General features: G+C 41.3%; 1 protein-coding gene across 6 annotated transcripts in view; it reads right to left on the bottom strand.

Annotated features, from left to right (window-relative positions):
* The window catches only part of LOC142143592 (alpha-1,4-N-acetylglucosaminyltransferase-like), a 292621-nt gene that overhangs the window by 36656 nt on the left and 229810 nt on the right, over positions 1-26155 (bottom strand). For 2 of the 6 annotated variants that reach the window (XM_075201555.1, XM_075201550.1), the window contains exon 2: positions 13292-13322. The exons of 2 other annotated variants lie outside the window; for them this stretch is intronic. Coding sequence is in view for 1 of the 4 variants with exons in the window: in XM_075201550.1 (XP_075057651.1) it covers positions 13292-13322 (31 nt within the window). In the remaining 3 variants the exon portion in view is untranslated. Of the gene's footprint in view, positions 1-13291; positions 13323-20860; positions 20940-26155 lie in introns of all 6 variants that reach the window. 2 more of the 6 variants (XM_075201553.1, XM_075201551.1) reach the window with 2 other exon arrangements.

Genomic DNA, 26155 nt, shown 5'->3' with positions numbered 1-26155 from the left:
TTTCCCAGTTGCACCAATGGGAAAGTGCACGGATTTCATGGCCAAAATGAATGCCTGACTCATTAAGGCATGCATAGTGAGCGCAACGCTCGTTTGTTTTAAAACGCATGTAAATCATCTCTGTGGACTCCCAAATTTAACAAGGCACTGATCTCTAGATACTTGTACTGATGTAGTCGGGTGTAGGTCTGCTCTGCCCTACTACACAAAACACTGCAGAATATATTCAATACGTATGTGGATTATAAATTAGCAAAAGAACACGCACATTTTTTTTAAATTAATATCACCTGTTAATAATATAGGCATTAATGACAAAAAAGTAAAAAAAGAAAAGTGTTTTTTTTCCACATGAAATACATTTATTAGTTTAATAAATAAATGTTTTAGATTCCCCTGCACTACCTCCAATTGAAACATTATACACCTTAGTTTAACATCCAATTTAACCAATATTACAAAATATCCAAAACACAAATAAAGTGTACTGTTCGTTATTGGTAAATTATACAATAACAATTTAATTATACTTTAGCCTACAGCACTTGGTATCCCCAGGTGGTCTCCCATCCAAGTACTAGCCCAAACCAATTGTGCTTAACTTACAAGATCAGACAAGATTAGGCTTGATCAGGGTGGTGTAGCTGTAGGCATATCTTAACACAGTGTCCCTTTTAAGTGATGTGTGCCTTCTTCTTTCTCTTTTTCCTCCAGTATTACACTGGAGATTGCAGTTGTTTAGCTTTAAGAGTTAGCACCGTTTGCACTATGTTCTTCTTTGTTTATATGTAACACTGGAGGAAAAAGAGCAAGTGACACACTTCTTTGAAGAAGAAGGCACACATCACTTTAAAAGGACATTGTGTTAAGATATACCTACAGCTGCACCACATTTATTAGGATGTTCTTAATGTCTATTGAACATAAAATAAATTTTTACATTTGCTCCTGATTGCAAACATATTATATAATGCATATGAGACTGTCATCACTACTGATCGGGACTACAGTAGCCCTGTAGCTGGAGCAAAAGATACAGCAGAAAAACAAGTATTTGTGAGAAATGCAGAGCTTGATTCGGACATGGCTGCGTGTGCTTGAGTTTGGCACACCCTTACTGTAATTTGACTATGACCAAATGCTCCTTTCCCACTCCATTCCCTTCCGAAATCATAGACCGTAGCAAGTGTCCTTCGCGTTCGAAGATGGAGTGGACATGGCTGCATTTACTGGCATATGGTGCATGCGTAGAGTGATTTTGCATATGATACCAGGGGCAAGCGCAGGATGTCTGCAGGGGTGTTTCTGAATGCTTGATTTCGGATCAAAGCAAAAAAAAAGCCTCACACATTAAACCCGAAACAGACACCTTTTTGCAGTTAAATTATTTACTTAACAAATACAGTTGAGTCCCAAAATGTTGCTTATTCACATGGTCTTATCTAATTACCAGATTAGACTAATATTACATTTGAAAGGGTAAAATGTTATATTACACACTATACAATAGCATTTTACCTTTGGTGAAGACAGCTGCATCTGCCACACAGTGTGTGTCTCAGTTATGTACTGTGGTGCATACACTAAGATTCACTTACCATAGAAACAGAAGTTCTTGCTGTGTCCACTGTGTGGTTGATGCCGCTAACTGGACTGCAGGTAAACTGCCTTAAGGAATGTAGGAATATATTGAACACTTTGAAATCCATATTTATATGTAAAGGATTAATTCAGGGAACTCAGAGAACTCAGAGAAGAAATATTCCCCCCCTACTCATTCACTCAGCATTTAACCTCCAAGAGTAGCAAAACAATCCCTTACACTGACAGGAGTGGAAGACAGCTACACTGGCAGTAATGGATGACTGACACACTGGCAGGACAGACAGACACACTGGTAAGAGAGGGAAACTGACACACTGACAGGACAGACAGAGACTGGCAGGGATAAGAGACTGACACACCTGCAGGACTGACAGACACTGACAGGAATGACAGACTAAAAGGATCGATGACACTGGCAGGAACAGGACTGACACACTTGAACAGGGCTGGACTAGGACTAAAAATCAGGCCTGGCATTTAACGCACACAGTCCCACCACTATTCCAGATAATAACATTACAGTACTTTTTGCAAAGGTCATTGTTATACGGTGTCCCGTGAGATACAAATGTATTACGTGCAGCTTGACTCTCTATTTGTAGCATAGAACTTACCAGTATCAGCTAATGGTATGTACAGGACCAGCAACAGAAATTTGGGAACTTTTGGGGCCCCCTCCATAGACTAGTAGCAAATAAACTGTGTGCCGCCACTCAGTGGCGGCTCCGAAAAGGTTGTGACCACATTGTGCTGGGGTGTGGTCAACATGGGGCATTGATACATATATTGTAATAAAACATTACATTTATCACACCCTCCCAGCCACATTATGACACCCCCAGCCCATTGTACTTATCTATCCTTCCTGTAGAGTGAGCAGGGAAACACTTTGTCTCACGAGATTACCAAATCTTGTGATACTTAGAGCTCCTCGGCTTGCTCTGCAGGCTGTGTCCTGTCCAAGGACCGGGAGCAGCTATCAGCTTCCTTCCCCTAACCAGAGTTGGATTAAGGCTGGGGGGGGGGCAAGGGTATTTAAGACAGCAGGGCCCCTATTACGTAACATGGTTATTATTTTAGACAAATTTAAGACAATTACACAAGCAATACAGTGCACACAGCTCTGCCTTCACAAGCAGTACGTTGTGAAGCGGGACATACTTCCCAACTGTCCTTGCAGTCGGACCAAATCCTGACTAAGTGAGACAGCCACCAAAATCCAGGGCTGTCCCATCAGATTCAGGACAGTTGCAGACTGTCCTGCTCTCTCCTACCTGTCTTGTTACTACTGTGAGGCTTCAGAAAATTCCGCTTGGTTTTACCTGGGATGTTGGATGCCCTATGTTGAAAAAAATGGGTACATGAGATTTCAGAAAACACCAACCCGCCCCAGTGTTTAATAAAGAGCACTCACGTTTTATAATTAGGCCTCCCTCCATTCCAAACAATAATAATATTCACATTTAATAAGTAGACCTATTTCCCTCCAGCCAGCCCAAACATTAAAATAGCAGTATACCCATTTAATCAAAACCTATTTCCCTGCCTCCAAACAGTCCCAGCAATAAATTAAATAGCATTTTACGTTTAATAAATATAACCATTTTCCACAACCAACCATGGTATTAAATAATTCATATTCACATATAATAAATAGCCATCCTCCCCAAAATCAGCCCCATGGTCAATTAATAGCCCCAAACCACCCCAGCATTAAATAAAGGTTCTGTCTCCTCACCTTAAATAATTAGCCCCCACCTACACTCCACAATTAAATAGCCTACCTCCGACACTATATTAAGATCCTCCCTTCCCTCACACACCATCTTAACATACTGCTCCAACACACACACACACACGCCATATTAACATACTGCTCCCACCCACCAACACGCCATATTAACATACTGCGGCCACCCACACACACACCATATTAACATACTGCGGCCACCCACACACACGCCATATTAACATACTGCGGCCACCCACCAACACGCCATATTAACATACTGCGGCCACCCACACACACTCAATATTAACATACTGCGGCCACCCACACACATGCCTAATTAAAATACTGCGACCACACACACACAGTATATTAACATAGCACACACACTATATTAACATAGTACACACACTATATTAACATACACTTTCACTCACTCCCCCTGCCCCCCAGCCGCCATGTTAACTCACTGCCCCCCAGCAGCCATGTTTACTCACTGCCCCCCCCAGCATCCATCATCACACACACTCCCCCCCCCAGGAGCCATCGCTCATTCTTCCCCCTGCAGACATGTTCACTCACTCCCCCCCTCAGCAGACATGTTCACTTACTCCCCCTGGTGCAGTCCTTTTTACTTATTCCCCCTCCCTCCAGTAATTGTCCCTGTCCCCCCTGCACCATTTTCCCTATCCCACGAAAGGAATTCAAATACTAAAAATAAAAAGACAATGTTAATCACTTACCTCAGCAGCCTGCTGGCATTCACTCTGCGCCCTCGACAGCTAAACCGCACATTGCAAGGACTTCTACATGGCTGCTCATGACGTCATGACATTCATCGCACGGCCGCGCGGAACTTAAAGAGCCGGGACTCGAGAGCACTGGAGCCATCGGCCCTTCTGGAAAATGCCAGAAGAGCCAGATGGCCATTCCAGCCCTGCACTTGCAGGACAGACAGACACACTTAAGAAATAGGAGACTGATACACTGGCAGGACAGACAGACAGATACTGGCAGGAATGAGAAAGTGACACACTGGCAGGACAGACAGACAGATACTGGCAGGAATAAAAGACTGATACATTGGCAGGACAGACACTGACAGGATAGAAAGACACTGGCAGGAATAGGAGACTATACAATTTGCATAGTTAATCAAGCAATCACAAAATATTTGACCAAGGACACAATAAAGACAGACGGACAGATATTTATATGAGTGACATTTATAGAAAATTTTAAATAAAAAGATATATTATTTGTCAATGGACAAACATACATAGAATAAACACCCTCTATAAATGACTCAATAATTTAATCCCACATAGCATCATTACCTACTTAAAATTCAAAGAATAAATACCTTATAGCATGATATTATTTCCTAGTATAAACAGATTAGAAATTAATAAAAAAAAAAAAGGCTTCTCAAAATAACTTAAATACCTTAAAGTTTATTATAGACAGAGCTAAGATTTGCTGGTACATTTAGAATTTCAGATTTTTTAAAATCACATAACTTCATTCTTTCTTCACTTCTCTTTTAAGTATATTTTGCTCAGAAATCATAAGTTTTAATGAAATGTATAAAGTTTAAAATTATTTTAATTCTGATGAACCTAAGATTGCACCGGATATAAGAGAACTTTTCTTCTTTTTTTCTTCTTATAGATGACAATTTTGTCTCTCTGGAAGCACCTGCTGTGATAAACACGAACATATGTAATTATAATTTATTAAAGTTTAAATACATGGGTGGTTCAATGTAGAAATATTACACAAGTTCAGTGTGGCTTATCCAAACTATTCTTTTTTTCAGGAATAGGAGACTGACGCACTGACAGGACAGACAGACATTTGCAGGAATGAGAGACTGTAAGGAGAGATGACACTGGCAGGAATAAGAGACTGACACACTGGCAGGACAGTCAGACAGACACTGACAGGAATAGGAGACTGGCAATACCTATGTGGATTATTAATTTGCACAGGAAAAAAAAAATTCAATTAATGCCACCTTTACTAATATAGACATTAATGATAAAACAGTAAAAAAAAGTGTTTTCTTTTTTAAATGTTTCTATGAATACATTTATTAGGATAATGTCTACTGAGCATAAAACACATTTTTACAGTTGCCCCTGATTGCAAACACATGTTATAGCATGCATACAAGACTGTCATCACTAGTACTCAGGACTTAGACTAGCCCTGTAGCTGGAGCAAGAGATACAGCAGAAAAACAAGTTACTTTGAGATGCCAGAGCTGTATTCGGACATAGCTGCACAAGCTTAAGTTTGGCACGACATTACTGTACAGTGAATATAGCAAAACCCTACCACACCCGTTCACTCCCTGAAATAGTAGGCTGCAGTAAGTGTCTTTTGCATTTGAAGATGGAGCAGACAGGGCTGTGTTCATGGCCGTATGTCCTTGATCTGGACATGCGCACAGTAATTTTGCGTACAATACACTCAAAATTGTCAGATCCGTGCCTTGATGAATCAGGCACTTTATGTCTTTATGGGGATCTCATGCTGTGCAATTGTGCTGGTCGAGTAATGATGGGAATCCGTCCCTTACCTTGTCCTCCAGATACAAGTCAGGTTATTTTCTGTTCGGATATCCGGTGGTCAGGAGATAAATACTTCAATGAAAGGGACAAGGATTGGTCAAACAACTTGGGTTTATTGAGAATGCGGTAAGGATAGTTTCGGTAAGACACCGCACCACTGACCCCTTCAGCTCAATAGTAATGACAAAATAATGCGTCTGATCAGCATAGAGCACAATAGCATTTAACATATGACATACACCTAGTGAGTATAAGGCAGAATAACGATAACATCTTCAATGCACATTGTCTAATAAGGCACACTGGTAATCACAGTTACTACTTTCACGTTAACAATATCTGACTGGTGATGATGCAATAACCATCAATAAAAACCCATCAAGACTCTTACAGTCACTACCGCGCCCACTAGAGGGCTACTTCTTATTCAGGTGTTTGGGGTACCGTGCTATTCCCTACGGGTCAGGCGCCTTAATTTTAGCATCTACTGCTGAGTTAACTTGAATTGCAGCGGTACCACTAACTTGAATGTCACACCTTCAATATTAATAAATCAATTCTTAGGTAAATCACATAACATTAACATCATCTAAAACATTTGGTGCACCAATATTATCCCCGTTAACGTTACCATATTTTCCACTCCGTCCTGGGCTGACCTGTGCACAGGAATTTCGTAGTGTTCCAATGTCCTGAAGAGGTTTCCATCAAGGGTTAAGTATTATAGTAGAAAGCAGGGCTGTTGCTCATTTCAGCCCCAAGATGGCGCTGTTCTCTCAACAGTCAATGAATCTCTATCAGAACATGTGCTTTGCAACAGGGTATGGTGTCCAGATATCAGCACACACACAGGATATAGCTGAAACGACCGTCTTAATTGTTCCCTGCAGCATGTGTAAAGGTATGATCTGGGGGAAAAGCTCTCACAATCCTTCCTTGTACAAGAATGCAATGTCAGTTTTGGATAGATTCTCTCATCACTCTTCCCTCTGACACTGGGGTGTGTGCAGTACACTGCAGGATAGGGTTTTACCTTTAGACGGTTCTGCAGTTAGTGGAGACTGTCTTTGGTGCCCCGCTGCGTGTCCCCAGCTGTTCTCCGTCCGCTTTGCTGGCAATATCACAGTTCTGGCAGCAGCTTATCTTCTCTCTGCTCGGCTGCACGTCCTCCCCCTTGTTCCTTCTACCATGCTGCTCTCTCTCTCTCCTTCCTGCACATCCTCTTCCTGTTACTCCCCCAGCCAATCAGGGCCTTCATCCTCCTCCTGTCAATCACTCCTGGGCACAAGTTTTCAGGAGCACAATTAACCACTTGTAGCCCTGCGTTTTAAAAGCATTTATGCACTCCTCTGTGCTGTTTAACAGGGCTTTGGGGTACCACACAATATGGCACATTGCCATTTTGCTTAAAAGAAAAGGATGTACATTTTGCACCAGCTCAGAGCTGAAGCCTTAGGTCTTATCTTATAGTTTTGCACTTTGGTGAAGAATCTAGGTGCACTCAGTGGAATATAATGAAAGGATTTATACACACACACAAGTGACACTTGTAATAAAAACAATCCCTTATTGTAATGACAAGTTTAATCTATAAATTAGGATAAAACAATTAGTATTTTAGGATAAAATGTTAAATACAGTATAATGATTTCAGAGTGTGGAGAGTAGGTGTAAAATGTGATGTTTGTTGGGAAGAGCATGGAGGCACACTGGTGCAAAACCAAGAAGTTTTGAGATGCACATACTAAATGCCTCCAATATTTATCACCAATCAGAGAATATATCTACCCAGTTGAGAACTGGAGGATACCTACAAAGAGGAACAAGCTAAATTCTAATGGTGCTGAGCACAGAAGACAATGAGATGGAGAAGGTAGTAGGACAGTGTAGTCTTTAACAATTAATCTTTTACAAGCACTTGCATTCCCAAACACAATTTAAATGAATACCACTGATTCAGTGTCAGTGGCAGTCACTGTACAAATGGCGCTAACCTGATTCATTTGAATGACTTAATAAGAAGTTTTGGGCCTGGAACTCTTGCATTACTTAGGCCAACCATAAATGTATAAAAAGGCCATTTAATTTAATCAAGCCTGCTTCATTTGCAAACACTGCAGTAGAGACTGTAATGCTTCTTAACTGAATTTTGACAATAATGATATACATTTGTTACGAGCCGCAGCGGTACTCACAGCCGCTGCGGCTCGCTTCCTGTGCCTCTTCCTGGCATCCTGGTCGCCACTATGACGACCGGGACGTCACTTCCGGATATTCGGGCCGACTGCTGTCAGGGCAACAGCCGGACGCCGAAAACTATCTTTAGGCACTCCGACAGGCTGAATAGCCGGGCGCATGTGCAGGAGAAGTCCCAGCCTGTGGGCTAATTAAACAGCGTGGCATTAATTAAGAAGGGGGCTGTGGATGATTTCAGAGCTAGGCTCTGATTGGCTGCCTGTAGTATTTAAGGCAGTGAGGTTTGAATCCTCACTGCCGGTTATAGCTTTTCTGTACCAGTCTTGCTGACCTGCTCCTGTTTGCTGTACCCAGCCCTGTGGATACTCTGTCAGATTTCCTGTGCATGACCCCTGATTAGATTATTGGACCTATCGAAGTCGTATAATTAGATGAACGAAAGTATATTGGTTAATATTGTTTTGCTGTGCGATTACGATCAGTATGCCATAGCGCGATCGTGCGGTAAAATACGCACGCACACAATCGCACTCTAACATTTATTTATTTATATATTTCATATTTATATTGATTCCATTCCACAGTGATTTATGAGCAGATAGTATTTAAGCTTATTATTAGTTTATATATTATGATTATATGTACACTTTAGTGTTATTTGAGGTTCAGGTTGCAGGAACTGTGTTTAGTACCATTTTAATCACCTATTCATCAGCAGTTGTCCGGTTCATTCGCCGAAGAGATCGCACATTGCATACTCTAGTTATTGATGTTAGGGAATAAATGATCAGAGTGATACCAACTGTAAAATGCTAATAGACTAGCCAAAACTGGAGTCTTGGCGGGAAAGTCAGAGCACAACCCCTGGAGAGATGACCCCACCTTTGGATATTTTGGTTTGAACTGGCCTATGACCTGCAGCACACTGGACCTTCCTGATACCTGGACCTACAGAAGCAAGCCACACCATCTGCATTGTTTTCACTGTAACACTGAGTGTTGTGACAGAGTCCCTGGAAGGAGCCTAGATACAGAGGTATGTGTCCCAGGCTTCCAGCTTTGTATACATAAGGCCCAGTCCGGGCCTTCTGTTCTATCAGTCTCGTTGTTTGTAATAAGGCAGCTGGGATATGCAGCCAGGGTCTCAGACCTGGGAGAGGTGAGTGCCTCCCAAGACACTCTGTTGCAGGGAGCAACAGTTACATGTGGTTTGGTGAATGTGTAGGACATAAGGTCCTACACATGAGAGAGAGCCTCCATAAATGTATTAGCTAGAAGCCAGACGGCTAGGATTTTATTTGTGTTTTGTTCCTATTTTCAAGCTGGTGAATAAACTGGCTGTGGCTGTTATTCAGAAACTCCTGGACTCGTGTGTCTTACTGCTGCTGTTCACCCAGGAGATGATATCTGTTCCCCTGATTATACTACAGTATATATAATACAGCTCTAGCTGGTATTAGCACAGTCATCTTTGACCACAGTATTCTGGAGTGAAGTACTGTAAGCTGGTACCAGCGGAGTGCAGCTTAGCGCAGCGAAGGGCCCGGCGATATGGATATGTTTATGTTTGGTATTGGCTGTACTGTATTATAATTATGTATTGAACTGCCAAAATTTTGCATCTGCTAAAATAAATTACTTTGTGCTTTGGAAACACAAATCGTTTAGACAATGCTTATTGGAAAACTATAGAATTACTTTAATAGACCCTGCCTGTTTGCTCGTGACCCTGACCCTTTTGGCCTGTACCTTGGACTCTGCTATCTTGTCTGTGACCCCGACCTCGGGCGTGTTTATTGACTACCCTGCTTACCTGTGACCCTAGACCTTGGCTATCGTTTTGACTATCCGCTGCTTTCTACCAGTCTCCTGGCCTGCCTTTGTGGTCCTGCATTACCAACCCACACAACATTTGGAGCTAAGTCCTGGAGGCATCTGAGTACCAGTGAGCACATCAAGTTCTAAGGGATAGGCGGCTGCTATAGGTGAAGACCTCCGTCATCTAGTTCTGTGGATTGGTGATCAGGCCAGCAGCCTAACAACATTAGCTCAGCTCTATTCCCAAGCTCCCACTTTTCCTTGTTCTCACAAATATAAAGCATTCACTGTTTCTGAATACCATTGGAAAACATCAGAGTAGCACTGAGGATTGACTTCACATAAAAAACAAGGCTCTTTTAGGATCTACTGAACTACCAACTCTATTCAGCTGGTAGAACCAATTATCTCAACTGTTCTTGCTGTTGAAATCTCTGTTTAGTTTTTCAGCTGCCCATTGAACTAAATTGTGATTGCTGTTTCCATCTTTGTTTTGTTGCTGGACCATCTGCACCCAAATGTCAGCATTCTGGACTTTGTCATGTGAGAGCTGCAGAAACTGTCTAGCCTAATAACACCAGTCTGAGGCCCATACAATCCTCACTATCTTCTCACGTTTCACTCTTCATCCAAAAACATTCCATCCCTCCACCACGTACTTCCAATTTTGGCAACCATAATCACACTTGCAACCATTCATGATCTATTCATTTCTAAATCCCTCAATCTCCTTCCCATTACATAAACATGGCTCACCTCCTCTGACACTACATCCCCTGCAGCTCTCCTGGAGTAGGCATTATAATTTCTTCATACTGCAACTTCCCTGTTAAAAACTCTGAACCCTCTCTCTCTTTCTCTTCCTTTGAAGTCCACACTAACCATCTATTTTCTCCTTTCCACCTTTGTGTTGCTGTCATTTATATTCCTCCAGGTCCATTTACCCAATTCCTGCATTTCTGCCTGGCTCACTTATTTCCTATATTTTGACATGCCTACTCTCATACTACGTGATTTCAACATTCCCATGGATAACCCCGCTGTCTCTGCTGCCATTAAACATCTTTCACTTACTTCCTCCTTTTGATTCTCCAAGTAGGCCACATTCCCACTGCTGCTATATCTCTAGTTTCTCCAACTTAGCCTTCCCACTCATGAACCACAGTCTCCTTTCCTTTAGCATCACCTTACATCATGCCCTCTCCCCAGCAGCCAAATCCACACATACACAGTGTCACCTAAATACTCTTGACCCAATCCACTTTTCATTTTCTCTAAAACAACTACTTTCTACTATGACTGCACTGTCCTGCCCTAATCAGGTTACGTTTTTCTACAACAAAACACTCCCTTCAGGTCTAGGCCATGCAGCTCCAGTCACCAAATACATTCTCCAACCATGGCACACCAAGCAGACCAGCTACCTGAAAAGTGCTCCTGCACTGCGGAGCGCCACTGGAATAAATTTTATTCTTATGCCAATTTCCTTCACTATAAATCAATTCTTTCATTTTAAAGAAGTGCCCTTTCAATTACCAAACAAGCATTCTTCAAATCTCTACTATCCAATCAGTCTTCTAACACATATTACCTGTGTGTCATCTCTCACTTTTCTGCCCACGCGTTACAGATCAACTTATGCATCAACTCACTTCTCTGCCCACGCATTACACATTCTCCACCTTCCTCCCTCACTGCCCATGATATTTACACCTATTTCAAAGACATAATTGATACCATTCGACAAGATATTTCCTTACACCAAATTTCACACACTGCACCTACTCTACCCACCTTCTCCTACATTCCCCAATCCACCCTTGATGCATTCTCTCCAGTAACTGAAGTTGAGGTCTCTGTACTCATCTTGTCATCTCACCCTACATCCTGTCCACTCTACCTTATTTACTACCAACGTCTCTGCTCCTTCTCACCAACTACATGCCCATCTCTTGCATACCTCTTTAACCTGTCTCTCTCCATTGGCACATTTCCATCCTAGTTTAAACATTTGCTCAGCTCACTAATTCTAAAGAAACTATCCTTTGATCCATAGAAACATAGAATTTGACAGAGGATAAGAATTACTTGGCCGATCTAACTAATTTTTTAACCTATCGTAACCTCAAACATTAATTGATCCAGTCTCTAATGTATTTATATCCTTCTGGAGATATGGCTACTAGAACTGAACACATTATTCTAGATGAGGCCATACCAATGACCTATACAGTGGCATAATTACTTCTTTCTCTCTGCTACTGATTCCTCTCCCTATGCAACCAAGTATCTGGTTTGCCTTTCTTATTGCTTTTACATTGCTTACATGCCTTTAAGTCACTTGAAATATTGACTACTAAATTCCTTTCCTCCTCAGTAGTTTCCATTACATTGCAGTTAATACTATATTTGGCTTTTGGTTTTTGAGACCCAAGAGCTTGATTTTGCATTATTTGGTATTAAACTGTAGTTTTCACACTCTTGACCATTCATGCATTCTAATTAGATCTTTAATCATTTGTTTTACTCCTGATATGTCTACCCTGTTGCATAAATGTGTGTCATCTGAAAAAAGCACACTTTCCCTTTAATACCATTTGCAATGTCACCAAAAAATATATTAAAAACCACTGGTCCAAGTATGGATCCCTGGAGTACTCCAGTGGTAATCTTTACCTCTTATGAATGCACTCCATTTACTACAAATCTGTTTTCTATCCTGTAACCAAGTTCTTATCCAGTCAACCATCTTAGAATCCAACCCAAGCTTTTGAGTTTAATTAACATGGGACAGTATCAAAAGCTTTACTGAAATCCAAATAAGCTACATCTACACCCCCCCCCCCCCTGTTCTATTACTTTAGTCACCCAGTCAATAAGATTTTGACAAGATCTCTCACAGTAAATCCTTGATGTTTGGGATGCTGTAAGTTACTGGATTTGAGATATTCTACAACTCTTTCATTTATGAGCCTTCCCATTAATTTCTCTACTGCTGATATAAGGCTCACTGGCCAGTATTTGCTTGCCTCTTTATTGCTTCCACTTTTGTGTAGTGGGACTACATTTGTTAATTTCCAATTTTTCAATTATCTGGAATTAGTCCTGTAGCTAGTGACTGGTTGAATAAGTCTGTTATTAGTGTTACCAGCACCCCTTTAAGCTCTTTTAGTATCCTTGGATGTATTCCATCTGGTCCAATTGAATTATCCACTTTCAATTTTGAAAGTTCTGTTAGTAACTTCTCTTCTGTAAATGTACTTGTATCTACCTCATTTTTATCAATATACTTACAACTTAACTGTGGCCCCTTCCCCTCTCTTTCTGTAGTGAGCAATAATAATTATTAACAGTGGTAATCACTTACCCGAATACGATAACCCCGACGCACAGCACACCTACAAGGTAAAAATGAATGAATGAAAAAACGACAGGTATATTATCTCTGATGGCAGCAGAAACCTGAAAGGACCTCCTTCCGACTGCCCAACTCTCCGGCAGTACTGTTTGACGTCAGTGTGCCCTTCATGCCTTTAAATTAAAACGGCAATGTTTAAACAGTGTCCCTGCACAGACATTCGTTTTTTTTCTTGTAGGTGTCCTGTGTGTTGGGGTAATCGTAATCGACAAATATAAGCCGAGGGGGGGTTTTTTCAGCACAAAAAATGTGCTGAAAAACTCAACAAAACCAAATTCTGCAGGCTATGTTTACACTAGAACTATTGTACATATACATTAAATCTCCACACTTACATTAAAAGCTCCTTCCCCTCATTGTGACACAGTGTACAGTGCCATAACTAGCCATTTTAGTGCCCTGGGCGAGACAGGGAACCGGCGCCCCCCATATAACTCCACTTATATAAGGCCATGTTTGGGAATTAAAATCATGACCCCAGTGCTGTAAGGCAGAAGTGCTAACCACTACGCCACCATGCCACCCAGATATTCAACCCTGCATCATCACCCATCTTTCAAAAACAAAGCAACCGAAAGTATGTGTGTCTTCAAGGATTTGGATCGTGCACCAGAGCAGTTAGCGGCGAGGGGTGCTGATGAGAAGCCGAGATGCCCTCACTAATTGCAATGCACAAATCCTAACAGGGGGGTCACTGTTATCTAGAGCAGCATAACTGCTGGGTGCCGCTGCTTCTAAAGAATGTGCTTCCACTGTAGTGGAAGCCTGGGGTCTCAGCTGAATGTATAAAAGTAAAGTACAGTAAAAAAAAAAAAGAAGATGAGCATAATAAAGTGCATAAAATACTAGATGTTTTTTTTTATTCTGTTAGAAATGGATCCCAATACTTCTAATCCTGGACCAAAACAAAAACGCAGGTCATACGAAGCTGGCTTCAAACTTAAGGTTATGTCAAGAGCAGAAAAGATCAATAACAGTATTGCAAGTAGGGAATTTTGTGTTGACGAAAAACAAGTGAGGGAGTGGCGGAAAATGAAAGCTGACTTGGAAAAAATTCCAAAGGCAAAAAAAGCTTGACATGGTTTAACGACTTCATATGAAGCTCTAGAGACTGAATTGCATAAATGGGTTATAGAGTGTCGTCAAAATGGTTACTGCGTGACACGTATGGGAATTTGCTAACGTGCCCTTCAAATGGCTAAAGATGACAAATTAAAAGCACCAGACATTGAAAATTGTGTTGCATCAGCAGGATGGTGTACCCGCTTTATGAATAGGTTTGCCTTACGTTTGGGGCAAAGAACAAAGATTTCACAGAAGTTGCCAAAAGACCTTGATGAAAAAAGTGATGTCATTCCATTCATTCATCATAAAACAAAGAAGGATCCATAACTTTGACCTGGGAGATATTGGGAATATGGATGAAACACCTATGACCTTTGATCTTCCTAGCAACAGAACTGTGGCAAGTTTGGGAGAAAAAACTATTTTACTCAGAACCACAGGAAATTAATAAAAACATTTCATAGTCGTTCTGTCATGTTTGGCTAATGGAAGTAAGCTGCGGCCTGTCATTATTTTTAATAGAAAGACCTTGCCTAAAAAGGTCAAATTCCCACCACGAATTACAGTGCGTGCACATATTAAAGGCTGGATGGATGAAGACGGAACAACAAAAATGGCTGGAAGATATTTGGAACAGATGTCCAGGAACAGCCTTAAAGAAAAAAACATCATTACTGGTTTGGGATATGTTCAGAGCCCACACATCTGATGACATAAAAAAATTGGCAAAGTCTTCTCAAGTTACTTTGGTCGCTATTCCAGGTGTGCTTACATCTGTATTGCAGCCCCTAGATGTGTGTTTAAACAAACCTTTCAAAAACCGCGTGCGAAAGATGTGGCATGAATGGATGTCATCTGGTCAAGCCCAACTGACAAAAGTTGGAAATCTGAGGAAGCCCGACATAGAATTGGTAGCAAAGTGGGTTCGTGATTCATGGGAAGAGATTCCAGAGGACATGGTGCAACGAGCCTTCAAGAAATGTGGCATTAGTAATGCTATGGATGGCAGTGAAGATAGCGCTTTGTATGAGAACGACAGCAGTGATGGTGATGACTGCGAACTCTGTGATGACTACAATGTCTATGCTGATAGCCTCACACCAGATAAAGTTGAAGCTCTGTTTGGACATAGAGATGATGAGGAGGAATCCAGTTTTGAAGAATTTTAACTCTTTTGTTTTAGCTTGTTGCTTATTGAGCTTAGGTTATTGAACTTTTAAAGTTATTGTTGATACCATATTGGTTTTGTTGAATCTCTTTTCCACTTACAGAGCTAGTTTACTGTTTTTCTTTGAAATAAATATTCAAAAACATTTAACCTACTGATGCCTCAATTAATGTAATTTTATTGGTATTTATTTTTGAAATTTACCAGTAGCTGCTGCATTTCCCACCCTAGGCTTATACTCGAGGCAATACGTTTTCCCAGTTTTTTGTGGTAAAATTAGGTGCCTCGGCTTATATTCGGGTCGACTTATACTCGAGTATATACGGAGCCTGGCTTGGAGGGACTTTTAATGTAGGTGTGGGGGAGGGGTAAAAGGGATTTTAATATAAGTGCATGGGTATATTTTATAAGATGTGGGTGGGGTGTGAAATATTAGTTTCATAATATGGTGAGAGTGGGAGCTTTTAATTTACTAGTGGGGTGATGGTGGGGGATATTTAATTTAATAGTGGGGTTATGGCAGACCTAGTAATGGTGGGATGATGGGACTATTCATTTAATGCTGGGGTGGTATAGGTGCTATTAACTGAATGTGTGGCTCAGTTTGGGGAGAATGATTGCTGTTTCTTAAAAGTGAATGCTAATTAATTAATATTTGGGAGGAAATAGGTTTATTTATTAAAAGTAAATACTATTAATTTAATGTTGGGGTTGTTTGGGGGGAAATGGGTCTTTTTATTAAATGTGAATAACATTAATTTACTGTCCAGGTTGGTTGCTGGGAGGTCTAAATATTAAACGTGGGTGCTTTTGATTTAATATCGGGTTGCTTTGGGAGGGGGAGGGGCTATTGTGCTCACTTATTTCTTGGATTTCTATGTGTCTCAAACACCTGTCCTTTTTCCAAACAGAGACCCAACATTCCAGGATTCAGACAAGCAGCAACTGAGCTTAAGACACAAGCAGCAGCAATAAGTAGTGAAAAGTAGCATGAACAGGTAGGAGATCGCAGAACAATCTACCAACCATCCTGATTCTGGTGGGTCAGTCCCAATTTTGGAAACTGACACATTCAGTTAGGACTTAGTTCTGACTGTAGGGACAGTTGGGAGTTATGTTCCACTTCACATAGCTCTGCTCATGAAGGGGGAGCTGCATGCACCTATCAGTTATGCACGGAGCATTGCCTGTGTATGATGGGGATAGGAAGAGTTGGAGAACAACTTAACACTGTCTAAAATGATTGCCACACCTCCATGCATGCTGGTCACACCCACTGGTGGTATGGCCTGGAAACCATTCTCTAGAAATCCTGCGTTTGCCCCTGAATTGATCCATGTGTCTATGATTTTCCTCTGTCCTATATCAAGAATGACCAAAACAGAGGAGTGTGTTTTATGTATGGAAATATACATTTATTTATGATACCAGTAGAATATGGAAATATATAAAAAAAACAAAAACGGAAATTGATAGAATAATCAATGGTAAATTATATACTAGTAGCAACATTTGGTACAGGGAAAGGGTCATACTTAGGTTAGGACAAATTGGGTTAAGCACTACATGGTCAAATCAAGGGTAGAATTATTATTATTATTATTATTATTATTATTATTATTATTATTATTATTATTAATACACTTTTTAAAATGATTGTAGTTTTAGGTAGAGTGGACTGTTAAAGTTGTATATATAATAATAATAATAACATTTATTGTCAGCAGCCTGATTTGCAATATTATTATATATTATTGTTATAATACATATTATTATTTTAGGGAATTGCTGGTAAAATACTGCGAAAATACTATCTTGTACAAAGTAGATCCGTAAAGTAAATGTTGATTCATTCTGAACCATCCATGTGACATCTGTGATGACATCATTTTGTAAATACCCATCATTGTAAAAAAATGTAAGTTGGCCTGCAGCCAACTTAGAGCTCACACTCTCTGCCAAGAAATCATGGGACTGCAGGCTGTGTGGGAACTGAACTATCTCTTTGGTAACTATGTAACTTAAGATCTAAAATGAAGTAAATCTGTTTTTATTGCAAAATCTACAATTGGACTGGGCTATATTGATTTATTCTGAAAATGAATTCAGATAAAGTATATCAGACCAAGAGACTGTAAATTCCAATATATATATATATATATATATATATATATATATATATATATATATATATATATATATATATATATAAATGCATGTATATATACACATATATACATATTAGTAATCACCACCTAGACAAAGATGGCGCTCAACTTATTATCCAGTAAGATAAACTAATACATAATACATACACAATAAGCTTAACATAGCCTTTATATAAATGAACATTCTGGATGCTATTCAATAAGAGTCGCCATCTTCATTATTATGAATTTGCTATTTACTGGAGTAACCTACCAGTATTTTAGAGTGTGGCAGCCATTTGCTATAAATATATATTTTTATATATATATACATATATATTGGATTTTACAGTCTCTTATTCTGAAATGCATTAGAAGACCAGTTTTGATATCTATGGAGTGGTGTGAACTTTAAAACCTGATTTTGCTCAGCACGATTAGACTGAAGGGGCTAACTATCTGCTTTCACTCTGAATTAATGAGTTTGTCTATTGTTTAAAAATTGCACATTACCTTAGAATATTTGCACCTAATTGGCATTCTAAATGAGTGAGGCCCTTTATTGCTGTCACAGATATATAGTATTGTGTCAAAAAGGGCAGTTTGCCATGGATTGTTAAAAGAGAGACTGATAGTCTTTCTGAGAGTCCGCATGCTTTTGCTGCAGACAGGGTTAATCACTTGCACTCCTTGGCACACAGGTTCACAGGTGGAAGACATGGGGGTGATTAATAAATGGTTTAGTAGTTAGTGCTGGGGAGGAAGCATAAATTGCTGCTTTTGTGTTGTGAGCGGAGCGGCCTACACCAAATTATTTGATTGGTGACAAGTGAGAAGACTGGTAACCTGAGTCAAGGAAAGTAAGGCAAAAAAAGGAGTAAATATTCTCCAGGATAAACCATGTTACAATTCTAGGGGTGCAAATTAGTTTATTATTTCGCACATAAGTTAAATCATACTTGCCAACACTAACAAGGACTTCTCTGAGAGATCAGGGGGGAGTGGGCGTGTTGGGGGCGGAGCCCAATGGATCACATATTTGGCCCCTCCTCGAAAACATCAATCACATACAGCAGTGGGCGGGGCCACTATGATGCGTCCTATTCCCCTCACCACCACTATTGTGAGACTATTGTGAGGCGATTAGTAACCGGGAGGTTGCCCTGCTCTCTCCGGGAGCACTCCTGGAAATTTGGGAGTCTCCCGGACATTCTGGGAGAGTAGGCAACTATGAGTCAAATCCTGGCTGTTTTTTCATCTAGCACACAAATACTTGATAGCTTTATTTTGACAATGAAATTTAAAGTTGATCTGCGACATGCCCTATCCAAAATATAAATCTGTCCCACCTTTCAAATTTACCTCCACCTCCAATCTGTGTGAGTTTCATCTGTTTGCCGTGCTTATCAGAGTATATAGCACTTTGTTATCATTGATCAATAATAATGTTGCCTGTTTTGTATATTTTTATATGTTATTTAATAAATGGTACATTTTTACAAAAAGGTTTCTGTATATATTTAATTAATATACTATTGGAGAATACATGTGCAAAGCCAAATCATTTTCTGTTTTAGTTAAAGCTTTTTTTGAAGTACATACTTTTAATTGGCAGCAGCAAATTTACTCCAATAATTGTATTTTAATTATACTTCTTATTTATTGCCCTTTGGCACCAAAGAGATACAAATAAATTCTGCCCACCTTAACTCCATTTTCATTATTACTATTATTATTTTTATTGCTATTGTTAATTTCTAAGCCGGCCCTGCGCTCCCATTAGGCCGGGCTCTGGAGGGCGCCACAGAATAAAAATTACTTTAAAACTGTGCAGCGACCGCTGACCATACCTTCCACAGCCGCCGCACAGCTTCCGATAAATCCACCGAGAGGGGGAAGGGGCTATGGATCACCACCGCCGCCTCTCTGCTCCGTCTCCTCCCCTCCACTCACTGACTGTCGGGCGTGACATCATCATCACGGCCCGACAGTGTCACTGAGTGGAGGAGAGGAGATGGAGAAGAGAGGAGTAGCTTTATGGCGGCAAGTAAAGGTAAGGAAAGACGTGGGGAGGGGGGGGGGGCGTATTGCGAAAGTGTGCCTGGGGGGCGCAGATTGTGAAAGTGTGCATTGGGGGGGTGGCGGATGTGAAAGTGTGCCTAGGGCACCAAGGACCCTAGCACCGGCCCTGTTTCTAAGGCAACATAGTCCTCTACAGCATCTGACAGTGGAAAACACAGAAATACAAAAGCAGGGACAGTTATGTTAAACAAGTAAAGTCAGTGGACCTGAAACATTAAGGAACGTATTTGGCTCTTTTGAGCATATCCTCCGCAAAATAATTCTGTGCATGTGCAAAGCCAGATGGGTTATTAGTGACAAAAACACTGACTGCAGCCTACGATTTATGGGAGTGAATTGGTTGGGGAAGGGGCGGATTCACATAGGCAATGTACAGTAAAGGCGTTCCCGTGCAGACACATCCAAGTCAGCTTTGCGCTAGGGGTCTAGTCTAAGTGCTTGCACCGAGTCTGGTGGCATTACAGCCTTTGCACCCTGCAGCACTTGGCAATGTTAAAATAAATAAACAAACAATGTAGACCCCCTCCCTCCCAAACAGAATAACCCTAGTGCTACCATTCTAGGCTGGAAGTAGCAAAATCAGGTGGAAAAAAGTGTAGGTTCCCCCCGATTTTACTACAACTAGCACTATAGCAGAGGAACCCACAGCATGGGATCCCCCTGCCATAATGACAAACCAGCCCCAGGCTGGTGTGCATGTGGCCAGGGCTGCCAAGAGGAATTCAGGGCCCCGGTACAACAAATTCATGAGGCCCCCCCTTATAGTTGAGCGGCACAAAATGTTTCTTGTGTATGGTAGCACAATTGGGGGCGTGGAAATGCGCCGTTGGGGCGTGGCTAGCACAATAAAATCAATAGGTCCTGAATTCCGCGCAGCGTGACATTTGTCCAAGCATTCCTGACTTTCAGGACATCTAGCACCCTTGTGTAGTACAGGAAGAATGCAGTGTGCACACAAAGAGTTCAGTCTTGGCCTGCGCCCGCTGGACTCACCAAACATTGACATTGTCCCTACTAGAATCACAACATTTCACACACTATGCTGCTCTGTCCTACCTGTTCTTCTCACTTTTACCACATGTGGCTGCAGATTTCTTTAGTTGCGGCTTGTCTGGATCATGGAATGTTGGAGGACCTATTTGGAAAAAAAATGGCTACATTTAGAAAATTACAGCCAGCCCCACCGTTAAATCAATAACATCCATTATTAATAATTAGGCCTTCCTCCAGCCCCAACATTAAAATAGTAATCCCATTACCCCGCAAACAAAATAGCAGCCATTAATTAGCCACCATCTACCTCACACACACTACATTGCCAAAAGCTCTGTGCCATCATACACACATTAATGTGCCCCCTTATGATCACACTGCGCCCTCCATACTGCCTTTGCCCCTTTCTTTAACCCCCTGTGCCATGCTGCTTGTCCTTTTCTTTAACCCCCTGTGCCATGCTGCTTGTCCCTCTTTTCTTTAACCCCCTGTGCCATGCTGCTTTTGTCCCTCTTTTTTTAACCCCTCTGTGTCATACTGCTATTGTCCCTCCTTTCTTTAACCCCTTTATGTTATGCTGCTATTGTCCCTTCTTTTTTTAACCCCTCTGTGTCATACTGCTATTGTCCCTCCTTTCTTTAACCCCTTTGTGTCATGCTGCTATTGTCCCTCTTTTTTTAATCCCTCTGTGTTATACGGCTATTGTCCCTCCTTTCTTTAATCCCTTTGTGTCATGCTGCTATTGTCCCTCTTTTTTTAACCCCTCTGTGTCATACTGCTATTGTCCCTCCTTTCTTTAATCCCTTTGTGTCATGCTGCTATTGTCCCTCTTTTTTTAACCCGTGTCATACTGCTATTGTCCCTCCTTTCTTTAACCCCTTTGTGTCATGCTGCTATTGTCCCTCTTTTTTAACCCCTCTGTGTCATATTGCTATTGTCCCTCCTTTCTTTAACCTTTTTGTGTCATGCTGCTATTGTCCCTCTTTTTTAACCCCTCTGTGTCATACTGCTATTGTCCCTCCTTTCTTTAACCCCTTTGTGTCATGCTGCTATTGTCCCTCTTTTTTTAACCCGTGTTATACTGCTATTGTCCCTCCTTTCTTTAACCCCTTTGTGTCACGCTGCTATTGTCCCTCTTTTTTTAACCAGTGTTACACTGCTATTGTCCCTCCTTTCTTTAACCCCTTTGTGTCATGCTGCTATTGTATCTCTTTTTTTAACCCCTCTGTGTCATACTGCTATTGTCCCTCCTTTCTTTAACCCCTTTGTGTCATGCTGCCCCCCCCGTTTTTTAATCCCCCCATTTTTCTCCCTTCACTTACCTTTACTTCTCTCTTCCTTCTTGTCTTCTCTGCTGCTCTGTGTTCCAATGCTCCAGACTGACTGAATGCTGGGTGTGACATGATGATGTCAAACCCCGCATTCGGCCAGCCTGGAGCAATAGAGCACAGAGCAGCATAGAGGAGAGACATCGGTGCCGCAATCACGTGAGTATGGTTTTGGGTTTTTTACTACCCTGCTCCCCCCACCAACGACCGAGCCCCCCTCCCCCGCCCCGCCGAAAAAAAGAAGGAGAAAAAAAAAATTAAATAAAAAAAAATCGTCGGCGCGAGTGCCCGGGCCCCCTGACATGCCCGGGCCCGGGTAATTAGTACCCGCTCCCCCCCTCTCGGCGGCCCTGCATGTGGCTGGATTCCTTAAGGAGTTGGGATCTGTGAAATAAAGTGCGGGCCCCCTACCTAGGGGTACCCAGACACGTGCTAAAAGGTCCAGGGCTCTTCCCACACCCCTAGTTGGTGAGTGTGGAGTAATACAATTAGTTTTAATAACCCATACACAATTTTTTGCTGGTGGACTTGAGGTCCCAGCAAGCCCAGGCTACCATTAACAGTTTGGGCTTGCTGGTGCTTGAAATACTACAAGTACCAGCATATTCATGCAGCCAGGGCATGCTGGCACTTGGGTAACTACAAGTATCAGCATGACCTGACACACAAGGCCCGCTGTGACCTGTAATGCCCCAACACAAACATTTTTAAAAAAACACACTCCCCATTCTCCCCATTAAATTTATTTACAAATAAAACCCCCCAGTATTACTTACCAACATCTGTATTCTTCATCTCTAAGTAATCCAAATTGTGTAAGCTTTAACAATACTAATTTTGTAAGCTTTCAAACCATAAAAATAATCCATGTGTTACCTCTCTTGTGTTATGCTAACAATATAGGCTGTCTTGCCAAACTCTCATTTTGCTGATGTAAATATAACATATTTCCTATTTGTTGCTTTATCTAACCCAGTCTTGCCCTATAAGGGTTGCCTTGGGGCATCGTCCCCACTTAGGAGGCACTGGGGTGCAGATACCCTGACTTAGTTTCCAATGAGGGCGGGACATATTATATTTTACAGTTTGTTTATTATTAACTGTTATGCATAAACGTATTTTTTATTCATATTCAGGTCCGTTTAAATGTTACATTATTCTATGGTCTTATCACTGTGTAATACTCTACGACTGTATTTACTGTGTTTCACCTGGTTTTTCAAATTCATTACAACTTAACAACTAAGGTTTGGGTGGGGTTTTCTTTTTGTTCTCCCCTCCTATTTGATTAAGTTTTCGCATGGGTGGCTTCCTACTTTTTCACCACCCCCACATTTTACTTATTTTGCCACTGCATCTCCTCTGTGGCAAATACTCTAGCCCCGTTTCTTAGGTTAGTTCTGTTTTTTCCCTTTTTGGTTTTATTTACTCTTCTCTTCCCCTTCCTTTCCTCCCTTCCTACCTATTGCTCATGGGATGCTCTCTCCTTATTGTTTACCTCTGTAAAAATTCTCCCTCCACTGCATAGACAATGGCTAATTTCTTTCTCTGAATGTTTGGGGCCTCAACTCCCCCAATAAATGCACACTAGCTCTCACCACCTTTCATAAATGCAGGACAGATGTTGTGGCTCTCCAGTAAACCCAAATTTACTGCCCTCTATCCCCTCTCATGTTCGCCTTGGCCAATTAACCATTGACACAAACAATTAGGTCAGCATCCACCTTCCCGGGGTCACTCTCTACTCATCTTCTCATAAATTATGTTTGTTTGTAGATGATGTGTTCTTGTTTGTCACCAGCCATGAGATCTCATTGACGGCCCTCCAGCTCATACTATATAGCTATTGTGCTGCCTACTTTTATCAACTTAATATCACAAAATCAGAGGCTTTGCCAATAAACATTTCCCTACCCACCCTTACACTTCTAGAGCGGAAATTCCCTTTTTTATTGGTATAAAAATCTCTGTCTTACTTGGCCATTGATATTACTGCCACCATTGCTGATATATTTAAATACAATTTTACCTTACTACTTACGCACCCTACTTCATTGACTAAGAGTTGGATCAATTACGAGGTCTCCTGGCTGGGTAGTATAGCTACTTTTAAGATGATGCTTCTCCCAAAACTGATGTATCTCTTTCGCACCATACCCTATATTGTTCCTAAAAAATATATGGATCTATTATACAAACTAATGATAACTTATGTTTGGAAACAGAAACGTCCACTTATGACTTACCATCATATGACCCTCTCAAAGCGTCAGGGAGGCCTAACGCTTCCCAACCTCGCCCTCTACCAAGAGGCATGCCTACTGTCAAACCTTAGGGACTGGTTTCAACCCTCCAACACTAAACCATGGGTGGACCGGAATGGGCCTCCATTTGGGCATATCCCCTAGTAAACCTGTTGTGGAATCCCAAGTGTGCTCGCCCAGTACCTACCTACCAACTTCTCTCCATCTTGAATGCTCTGATGATTTGGGACCGACTTATGGTTCGACATAAATGTTTTTCACTACCTACCCGCAACTTGTCCCTCCAAGCCCTCTCTAAACTTATTCCTGAACTTAATATTGCTTCCTGGTGCTCCAAGCACTCCAGGGGATTGGTCTCTCTCTTAAAGACCTTTATGCTCAGGACCTTTTTATGCCCTTAAAGACATATTCAAATATGCTCAAATTCACCACTGGGTGGGAGTAGCCTCTAGGTCTCCCCACTCCTTGTCTTTGCTTCCAGCCCAGATGTTAAGAAGTTAGCTAGAATGACAAAAGGCTCCAATAGGGGCAGAAAACCACTCTAGTACCAGTATTTTCAATCCCTAGTCACTGTGCCCAAGACATCTTCTCAGGCGCGCTGGAAGAGAGACCTTAATCTTTCTCTCTTGCCACAGCAATATGAAGCTATCTATACTACCTCTCAACGTATGTCTAGGTGTGTTAATCTTACTGAGATGCACACTGAACTAGTTAACACACTTTACCTTACCCTGGCCAGGCTCTATGTTATCTGGCCATCTCAATCCAAATTTTTCATCCGTATTGCTGACATATTTTATGTCTTTTGGACATGCCTGCACTTTCAACCTCTTTGGCAGGAAGGGTTTGATTTTATTTCTGTGGTATTGAGAGTGCCCATGGACCCAGACCCGGCAGTGGCACTGCTCCATCTTTATCCTATCTCTGTCCCTAAACAAGATTGGTACCTCCTGGGTCACATTTTAATAGCAACTAGGGCTGACATAGCCCAAAGATGGAAAGCCACTGATCCCCCGCCCTGTCCAGGATCATATCCAAAATTCAGCAGAGCTTTGAGGTGGAGATGATTGATATGCCATACTCCACCTCAGCCTCAGCTCCCATTATGAATAGGTTTATGTGGCATGAATATACAACGGACGGTGCGGGAGCTACTGGGGACCACTCCCCTTTCTCCCTGGCTTCATCACCATTAGCCTTACTTGAATCCCCCCAAGATGCCTAATATTTCCCATGCTGGTTTCCTTCATTGTAATTAGCTCAGCCATGTTATTGTTTTAACTCTTTTCATGGTTTTTATTCTTTGCTTTTACATGTTCCAGTTATTTATATATTATAATACTCATTGAGCAATTCCTACTCCCACTGCAAGGAGTTTCTCCCTATGTCCCCCTCTTGTTTGCATCCTACTTTTTTTCTGTACTCCAAATAACTTGTAAAGTTTTGTTCAATAAAAATTAATGATGAAAAAAAAATAATCCATGTGTACATGACTGTCCATCAGCAAAAAAAACATTGACCACTCTCTTCTCATACAAAAGTTCCGATCTCGAGGTCTTACGTACATTGTCCTACCCTTGCAATCTAATAGCTATTTTACAGTTTGTTTCTCTGGATCCACCTCTTTTCCACTTTTTTTTACCAGTTGGAGTACCACACCAGTGTTATAGCCTTGGCTAATTAAAGACGGTCTGAGAGGGGCTTTATAAGCCTAACCGCAGATGGTTTCTTCATCTTGTCATTGGAAATTTCCCCTCTTACACAGT

This window comes from Mixophyes fleayi, chromosome 3 (assembly GCF_038048845.1).
Source record: "Mixophyes fleayi isolate aMixFle1 chromosome 3, aMixFle1.hap1, whole genome shotgun sequence".
Taxonomy (NCBI): Eukaryota; Metazoa; Chordata; class Amphibia; order Anura; family Limnodynastidae; genus Mixophyes; species Mixophyes fleayi.
Note: the sequence above shows the minus strand (reverse complement) of the source record. Positions and strands in the feature narration are given on the sequence as shown.